Source organism: Suncus etruscus, chromosome 18, assembly GCF_024139225.1.
Source record: "Suncus etruscus isolate mSunEtr1 chromosome 18, mSunEtr1.pri.cur, whole genome shotgun sequence".
Lineage (NCBI taxonomy): Eukaryota > Metazoa > Chordata > Mammalia > Eulipotyphla > Soricidae > Suncus > Suncus etruscus.
In genome coordinates, this window is record NC_064865.1 from 63,524,404 (window position 1) to 63,536,916 (window position 12,513).

General features: G+C 55.2%; 1 protein-coding gene across 1 annotated transcript in view; it reads left to right on the forward strand.

Annotated features, from left to right (window-relative positions):
• The first annotated feature begins 3,412 nt into the window (after positions 1-3,412).
• The window catches only part of F13A1 (coagulation factor XIII A chain), a 59,864-nt gene continuing 50,763 nt past the window's right edge, over positions 3,413-12,513 (forward strand). Inside the window, 3 exon segments of the mRNA XM_049764959.1 lie at positions 3,413-3,542; positions 8,214-8,402; positions 10,472-10,723. Coding sequence (XP_049620916.1) covers positions 3,413-3,542; positions 8,214-8,402; positions 10,472-10,723 — 571 coding nt within the window.

Below are 12,513 nucleotides of genomic sequence, written 5' to 3' on the forward strand. Positions count from 1 at the left end.
TTCTTTCTTTCTTTCTTTCTTCTTTCTTTCTTTCTTTCTTTCTTTCTCTCTCTCTCTTCTCTCTTTTCTTCTTTCTTTCTTCTTATCTTCTTTCTTTCTTTCTTTCTTTCTTTCATTTCTTTCTTTCTTTCTTTCTTTCTTTCTTTCTTCTTCTTTCCTTTCTTCTTTCTTTCTCTCTCTTTCTTTCTATCTTTCTTTCTTTCATTCTTTCTTTCTTTCTTTCTTTCTTTCTTTCTTTCTTTCTTTCTTTCTTTCTTTCTTTCTTTCTTCTTTCTTTCTTTCTTTCTTTCTTTCTCTCTCTCTCTCTCTCTCTCTCTCTCTCTTTCTTTCTTTCTTTCTTTCTTTCTTTCTTTCTTTCTTTCTTTCTTTCTTTCTTTCTTTCTCTTTCTTTCTTTCTTTCTTTCTTTCTTTCTTTCTTTCTTTTCCATTCCTTCTTTCCTTCTTTGTCTCTTCTTCCCCATGTTTTACGAATTTATTTTAGGCATCTGTGTATCAACACCAATTCCACCACCAATTCCCCAGGTTCCCTCCCACCTTTAGCTTGGCCCCTTGGCAGGCATGTATGAATTTACTTTACATTCCTTGTTCCTACACAACTTAAAGGAATGGCAAATGGCATTATCAGAAAATAAACCAATAAGCGTCAATTTGTGGTGATTGATTGCAGTGTGTTGTAACCTTTCTTACTCTCGGAGACGGCAGCCATATGCACCAGGGGTGGAGCCGCGCGCAACGCCACATGCTGAGAAGTTTGTTGTGTCCTTTAAAGTTCTTCAAAGCTTCTTGTCAGACTGGTCTCGAGGCTCTGAATTCCCTAAGCTGTTGCTATCCGTGAAGCTCAGAGTCATTCCCTTGAGTCTGGGCGATAATCTCGCTGGATGGAGCCTCGTTCCCAGGGAGGGGCTTGGTGCACTGGGCCGTCTCATTCTCACAGTACTGCACATAGGCATAAGCACATTAAACACATAGCACACACATGTGTGCGCAGCCTTGCACACAGCACACCCATGTGTGTGCTCCATTTGATGCTCCAGGCTGTGTGCTCAGTCCCTTCAGCAGGGACTCCCATCTCGCTGACAGGGTCTCCGTGGTGGGTCTGGAGCACTATTGGATCGGAGTAAAGACACAGATAGCTTCTTCCCGGGCTGCCAAGGGCCTCAGTTCAACTCCTGGACCTCTCACCAGAGGCCTCCATCGCTCTGTGTGCAGGGAGGGGCAGGAGAACTTTGCAGACCAGGCAATGTGGGCTCAGGGCCGAGCAGGGCACTAATGGCATTCAGAGAGGGGAGGGGTCAGGCCGAAGACCTTGGGGGCTCGCAGGAGTCCATAGTGCCAGTGGGTCTGTGTGTGGATCGACAGGGTCCCTGGGAGGCCTGTGGGGGACGGTCTCCCAAGTAGCTGAGTCAGCGGTGGTTCTAAACCGTTTTCCCCTGCCACCAGGGCCCTGCCAGGGGTCACAGGAAGAGACTGGGGAGGGAGAAGGCACGGCCAGTCAGGGTCTCTCTGCACATGGGATCCCAGGCTGTGGGCATCTTCATGGAAAGGAGAGTTTACAGGCCAAAGGTTCAGGAGCAAGCAAGTTTGGAACCTTTCCCCAAGGAAAGTGAACTTTTCCATCCTCCAGTTATTTGAAGATAAACAGTTTTCAGAAAGAAAACCGTGTCCTGTTTCCTCAAGTTCTTCAGGGCATGTCTCACTGCCCAGGACCGGGCCCCACTCAGGAAGTCCGAGGTCAGGGGCCCACGGCTCTCGGAGCAGGAAACTTGCCTGACCATGGCGGGGCCGCCTGAAAGGCCCGGAACCCCTGACCGCAGCCCCTGTGAACCCTAAAGCCCCACCGAAAACCCTGTAGGATCTTAGCTGGAGGCCAGACCTCTGAACCCACCTAGATCCCTGTACCCACAAACCTCTGTACCCACAGACCCCTGAACCCACAGACTCCTATATCCACAGACCCTTGTTACCCACTCAGCCCCTCTCATTCTCTGCAGTGCCCACACTCCCCGGAGGCCCTGGGCTGGTCTTGCCACCGGCCTTGGGCGTCCCCAGCCCTGGAGGGTGGAGCTGGGAGGTGGGGGTGGAGGGCAGAGGCCCAGCCCAGGGCACCAAGGCTTGAGCAGCTATTTAAGGCCCTGTCCTGGCTGGGGCTTGAACGTTCCTCCAAGGAAGCGGAGCCTGAGCCACTCTGAGGACCGAGGTGAGCAGGATGTGGGCGGACCCCACCCCACCCCTTCTCTGTAGCCACAGCACTTGTGGGCAGGACCCGGGGGTCCAGAGAGACTCTGGGCACGACCCTGCCCCACAACCCGACCCCGACTGGAAGAGCACACGCCACCCCACACCTAAACATGGGCCTCCCTGCCACACCGGGGGCATCCAGTTCTGCCTCCAAGGGGGTCACAGCTCAGCACATCAAATCCTCCTCCCTGCACTCCAGACCCCTTATTCCCAAGATTAATCCCCCCACTCCTGAACCCCACCCTGGTGGGCCCCACAAAGGACTTGAAGCTGCCTGGACCCTCCCCAGTCTCTAAGCCCCGCCCTGCAATCAGGAGGCTCATGGGGCACAGTGGAGGGACTAGGAAGTCGGGGTGGTGGGGAGGGGGCTGCACCGGGCACAGAGCAGGGACCTGCCAGGGCTTGCAGTTGGGAGACAGGGGAGGTAGAGCTGGGTCTGCGGTTGGGTATGGCCCGCCGAGGGGGGGTGTCGCTGGAGGGGTATGTGTGCCCAAACACTGCCCCACCGCATGTTGGCATCCCCTTGTCCTGCCTCACCCCTGCAGACTCTCAGCTTCGCCCCTGATGCCCCTGGGCCTCACCCCTACGACCCCCCTGTGATCCCTCTGTCTCTTCCTGTGGCCCCTCTACCTCACCCCCGAGCCCTCATCCAGGCTCTCTTCCCTAAGGTGCAGCCTCAATGCCCACCTTTGTCTGGGTAAAGGTTTGTTTTGCATCATCTGGTTTGGGTTTGGGGGTCACTCTGAGGAACTCAAGGGAACATGTGGGCCCCAGTAAGAGACAGGGCTCAGGGAAGATTCCTGTACCCCTCAGCTGTGGGAGTGCTTCTCCACAGGACAGACTGGCACCTCGGGGCACAGCGACGTGGGGCTGAGCAGCTCGGGCAAGGCTGAAGGGTGACAGGGACTCACCAGCATGGCTGCAGTCTGGGGGGGGGGGGGTGTTTGCCTGTGTCCAGGTGTTCTGTGTGTCCCTGTGAATCTGTTCCTGAAGGGTCACCATTACAGAGGTCACCACATTGAGGTCACCTGACAGGGGTTACCACACAGGGGTCACCATAAGGGTCACCACATAGGGGTCACCACACAGATCACCCTCACAGGGGTCACTGACCCTCTCAGCCCTGCTACTGTCCTCACACCCTTGGCCTGTCCCCCAGGAGCTCAGAATCACCATGACAGAGACGTCCCGACCTGCCTTTGCCGGCCGCCGTGCTGTGCCCCGGAGCACTTCCAATGTGGCTGAGAATGAGTTGCCCACAGAGGAGCTGACGAGCCTGAGTCCCCGGGGCTTCAACCCACAAGGTGCGTGCTTGTGTGCCCAAGTGTCTTATGCCCGTGTGCTTGAGTGCCCCTAAGCCCAAGTACCCGAGTGTCCATGCGGTCAAGTGCCCACATGTTCATGTGTCTTTGTGCCCGAGTGCCCATAAGCTCAAGTACCTGAATGCCCATGTATTCATGTATCTGTGTGTCCAAGTGCCCGTGTGTCCATTGTGGGCTGTCAGAGCTAGGCCGGGCTGTGCTGACTCTGGCAGCCAGCCCTGGTGGGGCCTTGCCGGTCACTCTGGAGAATGAAGCTCTGTGTGCTCGGCTGGGCGGGCCATCTCGGGGGCTGCTAGGGCGTTCGGGGGTGATGCTGGGCATAGACCGAATGCCCCAGGCTGGTGACTCAGCCCTGTGCTGGGTCGCTGTGACCCAGTGAGCACCCAGGTCCCAAAAACACGCTGAGTCTTCACACCTTTGTGTGGACAGAGCCCAGCCCGGCCAGGATGGTCTCCACCCTCTGGCTGTGCTGCAGATCCCTGAGCTAGAAATAGGTTCAGGTTCTGAGTAATCAGCCACCAATCACCCCTTCCCTAAGGGGAGCATCCCCAGACCTCCACCCCACCCCACCCCCGCCCCCGGGGATGTCCCTGAACAGCATCTGCTTGTAGTACCCACAGTGGCCTTGGGTGGCGCCTGAGCACTTTTTAGCTCCGACTCTCAGACTGGGGTCCCAGGTTGTTGGGTCCAGGAGGGGAGATCCCCAGGTCAACACTCACCCCCTTCCCTTCTTTCTGGACAGGGGATTTGGGGCTACGCCCGGGGTGGTGCTCAGAGATCCCACCTGGGAGGTTTGAGGGACTATATGGGATTCTGGGGATTGAACCCGGGTCTGGTATGTGCAAAGTAAACACTCCCCTTGCTGCGCTATCATTCCAGCCCCCGCCACATCATTCTTGACTGCCTGGCTGAGGGCAGCAGAGGGCTAGAGAATGGGATCTCCAAACTTCTGCTCTACGTGAAACTGTGTGGTCCTAACATGGTCCTTAGGTGGTCCTTATGTGATCTTTACGTGGTCCTTACATGATCCTTACATAGTCTTTATATGATCTTTGCATGGTCCTTATATGACCTTTATGTGTACCTTATATGGTTCTCACATGGTCCTTATGTGATCCTTACGTGATCCTTACATGGTGCTTACATAGTCTTTATGTGGTCTTGGTGTGGTCCTTACTTCTCCTTATGTGGTCCTTATGTGATCTTTATTTGGTCCTTACATGATCCTTAATAGTCTTTATATGATCTTTGCATGGTCCTTACATGGCCCTCATGTGAACCTTACATGGTCCTTATGTGGTCCTTATATGGTCTTTACATGTTACATGGTCTTTATGTGGTCTTTGCATGGTCCTTACGTGGTATTTGTGTGGTCATTACATGGCCCTTATATAGTCCATACATGATCCTTACATAATATTTATGCGGTCTTGGCATGGTCCTTACATGATTTTTATGTAGTCTTTACATGGTCCTTAAGTGGTTCTTACATGAACCTTAAGTGGTTCCTGTGTGATCCCTGTTCCCTGACTCAGCACACTGGGAAACACCGGCACCCGGAGAGGGTCTCAGCCACGCTCCTCCATGCTGTCCAGGACCCTTGGTGTTATCCGTTTACATTTTCCTGTGCCAGGAGGGAGAGGGCATGGGTCAGGAGGTCACTGGCCCAGGAGCTGTGATGCTCCTTAGGGCCTGTGTGGACATGAACTCGCAGGCTTCTGGCTCTGTCCTTCTGGCCTCTCTCCCTCAGCATGAGAGCACTTGGTCACCCCTCATCCTGTCCTGCAGGTCTGAGCAGGGGGTGCAGGGACAGTGTCCTGGGGACTCGGGGACACCACTAGCAACTCCCCAGTGGACACAATCACAGATCAGTTCATGAGGTCATGAGCTGGTGGGCAGTGGCCTGAGAAGGTCTTGGCCAAACCCAGCGTGGATCAGTGGTGGGTGGAAGGACTAGACGCTGAGTCACAGGGCAGGACCAGCAGCTGGACACAGCAAAGCCTTGAAGCCCCTAAACTGAGGGTAAAGAGTCAGGGGCCCTGGGCTCGCTCCAGGAAGGGGGAGCTACAGGTGGGCAGCAATGCCAGAGAACTTGAGTCCTGGACATGCAAGTGACCTCTGGGGCACCAGGAGCATGCCCAGAGCAGCAGCAGCAGAAGCAGAGAAAAACACTGCAGGAGGCCTGTTCTTGCATCAGAAGAAGGATGCTTAGGCACCCAGAGGGGACCCCAAAAGCCTGTCCTGGCCTCTTTTCTGCAGAAGAGCCTCTCCAGTGCCATGGGGCAGCTTGTGGGTTACTGACCACCCCAAACCCCCAGGAAGTCTTGAACTTTACCTTATTACCAGACCCTTCAGTGATGAGACACCTCCCCTCCATCTGAAGAAAAGAACTTTTGTCCCGTTAGGGGAGAAGTTGGCTGCCAGCTAGGAGGGTTTTTCACAGCCCATTTCCCAATGTGCTGAAATCAGGCAGAAGTGAATTGTTTGGCCCCCTTCCCCCCCCCCCCCCAAATCTGCCACTTTGGGAGAGAAGCCAGCCATATTCCCAGCCACAATATCTGACTTTATTCTCATACTGGGGATAGTCGCAGCCAGGGGGGCCCTGCCTGGCCGGAGAGCTGCCCTGTCATTTCCTGTTTGCTGAGCTGGAGGTGACAACAGCCCCTTTTGTGAGAGCTGGTCCTGGGCCCTGTGTCTGGGATGAGGGGCTAGCAGGGAGGGTGCAGCCTTGTGGAGATGCAGAGAAATGTTGCGATGGGACCCGGGCCAAGTCTCATAAAAAACATCTCCCGCTTCTGGGGCCCGTGGCTGCCCCTCCCGGCTCCAGCCCACCCTCCTAGGGCACAGGCCAGCCTGTCTTGGTCTGGGCACCCGCTCCTGCCCGCAGGCTCCTGCTGGCATCCAAGCCCAGCTCTGCCCACTGAGTCCAGCTGACCTCATGGAGCTGCCTCTTTGGCATGAAAGCTACTGACCTGGGGAGTAGGGGGGTTCCCAGAAATGTTTGGTCCCCTGGGACTTCTTCTGGAAGTCCTTCTCCTGGAAGGTCTCTGTGCTGGCAGAAGTTTGCCCCATTATGGAGACAGCACTTGCCATTGCCAGAAGTGACAGACAAGGGTCTGAGACACCGTGAGGACCCTCAGCTGAGCGTGTACGACTGGGGCAATGCTGGGCAATCAGTGAGAGGCAGTCAGGAGGTGGGACCCTGGGTTCTCTTGCACCCTCTCTGGATGCCACATCTCTGTTTCCCTGGAGAGAACTTGGGGACCCAGATTAGTCCTGAGGCCTCCGCAAGCTCTGCGGGGCATGGTGGGATATTCCCAGCCCTGCTGGCCTGGTGCTGAAACCCAGGAACTGTCCTTGAGAAACGGGCAGCAGTCCAGGCTCTGTCCTCTGGAGGATGTGGGGTTGGGAGCTATGGTGGCGGAACTATTAGATTTGTATCTTATAGACAATCTTTTTGTGGTCCCCACTGCAGGCCCAAGGGCATGGTGCCAGGGAGGGGGGACTGACTATAACTGCCCCTTGTTCCACTTTAGCTTATTGGTTTTGGGGCCACCCTCAGTGGTGCTGAGGGCTGACTCTCAGCTCCGAGCTCAGGGATCATTCCTAGCGGGGCTCAGAAAACCATGGTTGGAACCGGGGGACCATCGTTGGAACAGGGATCAAACCACAGTTGTCCAGGTGCCAGGGCCCTCCCCACACACTATTGATCCCCCTGCAAAGTCACCCCCTCTATTCGTGGCTGTTGGAAAGGGTCATTTATGGGGAACATAGTTTGGGAGTGGGAGGGGGACAACTGGCACACCTCCATCCCCTTCCCACACAGACCTCCTTCCCTTCCACCAAAGACCTCCCTCTCCTCCCCACGCGCACCTTTCCCATCCCCCACGTTCTTGATGCACCTGCTCGCACGCTGCCTTGTTATTCTGGCACTTTTAGTATGTCCCACTGTTCCTTTATGAGCCTTGTATTTCTTAGGCAGAGCCTTAATCAACATTTATGTTCCTGTCTCTGATGACAACAGAATAGTGCGCAGGGGAAATTCCTGGGGACAGAAAATAGCAGGAACCAGGAGGCAAAGAACTGAGCTCACAGACAGCATAGGACTGAGGACATTCAGGCTACAGGCAGTGGACAGGTCTAGGGGACACTCAAGCTACAGACAGTGGACAGGTCTAGGGGACACTCAAGCTACAGACATTGGACAATTCTGGAGGACATTCGGGTTACAAACAGTAGTCAGATCTGGGTGCCATCCCCGGCCTGCCCTGCACATCTGAGTCCCAGAACAATGGGCAGCCCCTCCCCACCTCATGTCCTCCAAACTGTCACCCCTCAAAGAACTGCATCCCCTTTCTCCCTTCCCTGTGTCCCCCACAAGGGTCCTGAGAATGTCTGGCCAACCCTGAACAGAAGTGACCCTGGAGGCCAGAGAAGCCCCTCCTGGTATTCTCACCTGTCCCACCTCCTAAAAAAAGGTTTGACCCTGGGGACTGGGGATTCAGGACACGATGCTGCTGGCAGGAAGGAACCCGCAGAGGTGCCCTTTCTGCCCCTGTGCCCAGCATCAGGGTGAGGGCATGTTGGCAGCTGCGGGGACCTGCCCCCTGCCCCCTGCCCTGCCTCACCCATCACTGACTGTTCTCGCACCAGATTACCTGAACGTAACAGCTGTGCACCTATTCAAGGAGAGGTGGGACAGCAATAAGGTGGACCACCACACGGACAAGTATGACTGCGACAGTCTCATTGTGCGGCGTGGACAGAGCTTCTACGTCCAGATCGACTTCAATCGGCCCTATGACCCGCGCAGGGACTTCTTCAGGGTGGAGTATGTCATCGGTGAGTGTTTCGGACGTGGGATGGGAGGGGCTGGCCGGGGGACAGGAGTACTGCTAGGTGGTATGGGTGCAGAGGAAGCCAACGCTTCGCTCCCCTCCTGCACATCCCTGCCCCCGGCTCTCACTGTCAGGAGCTGCTGGGACTGGCAGCCTCTGGCTCCTCCAACTCCCTGTGTCTGGTGCCGAAGAAAGTTGCCATATTAATCCCTGAAAGCAACTGCCGCCAGTTGCTTCGAACCCTGGAATATTGTGCCGATTTGCCACCTAGATCACACACAGGGGTTGGGGTCAGAGACAGGGTTGGGCTTGCTGGGCTTCAGCACTCAGGTTCCTGTACCCAGGACCTGTATTGGGGACGAGGGGACAAGGGATATGGGCTGACCCCCTTCTCCCTGTCCAGAGTCCTCCGAGCTCTGCTCAGGACAGCCTGAATCTGACATGGTCAAGGACAGGAGCAGGGGAAGGCAAGTCCTGGCCAGAGAGGAGGGTCAGGACAAGGTGAGGGCCTGGGGTGAGGGGACCTAGGGTCTTTGAGTGTCTTTGTCTTCCTCGTGGGCCCTGGACACACCGTGTCCATGGTTGCACCCGTCAGGACCCTGGAGCTCCATGTGAACACACATGGGTCAGTGCCCAGAACTGGCCTACCACTCCCACCCAGCATGGTCAGTGCAGGGGGACTGGCCCCAATGTCATCCCCAGGGGGCCGAAAACACACAACCTGAAGAACCATCTTTGGTCCCAGGTCAGAATCTCATTATCGAGTTCTGAGTCACTGTGGCCTCTCCAGAGCCGGTTAAAAGGTGATCGGTGTGTTAGGTGGGGTCAGAGGCACCTCCCTACAACCACCCCCCATCCTGCTCACCCACATGGTCCCCTGGGACCACCCCTTGTCCCACTGACCCCAGGACACAGCCTTGCTTGTGACTGCTCTAGATTCTTGGTCCATGAAGACTGAGCCTCATTGAGACTCTCAGCCCCCCCGAGTGTCCCTCTCCGTGCAGTCCCCAACACACACTCGTACACACACACACACACAGCAGCAGCAGCAACAGCAGCAGCAGCTGGTTCCTGGTCCAGTCCACCACCAAGACAAGACCCAGGGCCAGAGGCTTGCTCTGGAAGTTTCTGTCTGAGCACCCAAATGCTTTGCGCCATGCGTTTTGTGCTTTTCTTCTACCAGGACTGATGTGTCGAGTGTGTAGGGAAATTTCTGCAGGAGCTGAGTCTCCTCACTGTCAGGCCAAGGCTTGGGGTATCCTGGAGCCTCCTCGAACTGACAGTTCATGAGGCTAACTACGATCTTGGTCTCAAAGAGGCTGGAGCCCTAGAATAGTGGGGAGGACTCTTGCAGCAGAAGGAAATGCCCTGAGAAGATTCTGATGGCACCTGCATCTGTGTGACTACAACACACACTCACACACATATACAACACACACAACACAGACATGCACACACAACGCCCATTTCACACATATAACACACACATCACACACATGTTGTCCAGCGATGGAGTGCGATGAAGTGCTGTGGAGTCCTCCCTGAACTGGCCCTGGCTTCTGAGGAGAGAGGGCAAAGGAGGGGAGAGGCAGGGAGGGAGGAGCGGCTGGAAGCAGCCTCTCACTCAGGTCCCGGTTTGTGGCCCATTGCCAGCCCCTGAGGCAGAAAAGGGCCATGTGGGACCCTACAAGTGTCCCCCGAGTGGGCCCTGGGGCAGGTGGTGGCACATCCGGGTGCCCTTTGTCCTGGAGGGGCTGCACCAAGGTTGTGCCCCCCGGGCTCATGCTGAGCTTCAGGCACAGCTCCCGAGAAACAGCATCACGACCCAGGTCAGCAGCTGAGCCCTGGGATCCCGTCTGCAGGTGTAACAAAGCCTGAGCACTGTCCCTCACCCACCCCCCAGCACCTGGAGTGCTGTCACCTTCAAGCACTGTCACTTACTCCTGAGCACTGTCACTCCTGATAAGACCTCTGAACTGCGGCTTCCTTATCTGCTGAGGTTCTCCTGGTGCTGGCATGGAGGGGGGAAGCCGGGTCTGCCAGGGTCACCTATGGCCATCTGTCCTCCCGCAGGCCGATACCCCATGGAAAATAAGGGCACCTACATCCCGGTCCCGGTGGTGCGGGAGTTGCAGAAGGGCAGGTGGGGTGCCCAGGTGGTGATGCGAGAAGACAGGTCCGTGCGCCTCAAGGTCCAGCCCTCCCCGAACTGCATCGTGGGCAAATTCCGCATGTACGTGGCCGTGTGGACACCCTATGGGGTCTTGCGCACCCCCCGGAACCCGGACACGGACACCTACATCCTCTTCAATCCATGGTGTGAAGGTGAGTGATGCCGGCCATGCAGGAGAAAGTCGGGGTGGGGCACCGGCCTGCTTACTGGCCTCAGACAGATGGGGGAGCCGAAGTGTAGGAGTTGCCCCTCTCTCCTCCTCATTCACTCTTCCCTCCTTCCCTCCTGCCTCCATTTCTTCCTTCTTCCCTCCTGTCCTTCTTTCCTTCCTTCCTCCCTTCCTTTCTCCTTCCTTTATTTCTCCCTTCCTCTCTCCTTCACTTCTCTCCCTCACTACCTCTCTTCCCTCCCTTCCTTTCTTTCTCCCCTCCTTCATCCTTCCCTCCCTTCTTCCCTTCCTTTCTTCCTTCCTCCCTCCCTTTCTTCTTTCCTTCCTCCCTCCCTTCTTTCCTACCCTCTTCCCTCCCTCCCTCCCTCCCTCCTTCCTTCCTTCCTTTCTTCCTTCCTTCCTTCCTCCCTTCCTTCCTTTCTTCCTCCCTCCCTCCCTTCCTCCTTCCTTCCTTCCTCCTCCCTCCCTTCCTTCCTTCCTTCCTTTCTTCCTCCCTCCCTCTCTCCCTCCCTCCCTCCTTCCTTCCTTCCTTCCTTCCTTCCTTCCTTCCTTCCTTCCTTCCTTCCTTCCTTCCTTCCTTCCTTCCTTCCTTCCTTCCTTCCTCCCTTCATTCCTTCCTCCCTCCCTTCCTTCCTCCCTCCCTCCCTTCCTCCCTTCCTTTCTTCCTTCTTTTCTCCCTTCTTCCCTCCCTCCCTCCCTCTCTCCTTTTCTTCCTCCCTCACCTTCCTTCCTTCCTTCTTTCTTTCTTTCTTCCTTTCTTTCATCTTTCCTTCCTTCCATTCTCACTTTCAACCTCCTCTTCTATACCCTACAGGTTGTGAGACCTGTATGCTGGAGCTCAGGGTTTGTGCCCCAGACATATTCTCTGTCCTGGGAACTATTCCCTGGCCCTCATTGGGGTGTCTCTGCACCATCAGAGGGTCTCTCCCTCTATGTGGGCCTCACTCCTTATCCTACCCGGGCCCCCAGTCCTCTCCCTCCGCCAATCAACCCTTGCTGGTGCTTCTTACCCACGAGGTTTGGTCTTTTACGGTCGGTCTTGAAATTGTTGCTTGTTGCACGTCCCACACTGTGTAGGCCCGATGCTTGGGACGTGTTTCATGGTTGAAGCAGGTCCCACACTGTGTGTAGACTCAATGCCTGGGAACGTATTTCGTGGTCGAAGCAGGTCCCCAATTTAACTTCCCAGCTTGCCCTCTGCAAAAGCAGAGAGGGTACAACTCACTAGATGGACTGATTTGGGCCCAATTTATACCTTTGCCTTATTGAATTTTCACATCCAAGCAGGAGCTTTTTGAATGTTTTCATTCAAACTTTTTATGAGCTCTGAGTCTATTTTTATTATTGAGATTTCCAAACAAAATCAAAAGCAGGGAGAACAGCACAGGAAATGCTTCCTTACGTAACTCCCAACTCAGCAGCCATCAAGAAGTGGCCGCACTGGCCTCAATCCATCACTTTTTCTTATTGTTTTCCCAATTTCAAGAAAATGCCAGTCATTCCACTCTTCTGTCTGCACATATTCTAGTTTACATCCTGTCTTAAAAGGCACTGGCATCTATAGACACCTGCATACATGGACACAGGCTGTGCAAATGTGCGAGCATTTGCATACCCACTCGTGTTCCACTGTTACAGCTGGTGGAGTGGGGGGGGGGATGTCCTGATAACCAAGCCAGGTTTAAGTTTTAAACCAGTCTTCTCACAACTCCGACCTATGTCCCCAAGTGGTACCTACCAAGTCACTCTGGGACAATTTTTCTCTGGCTTGTC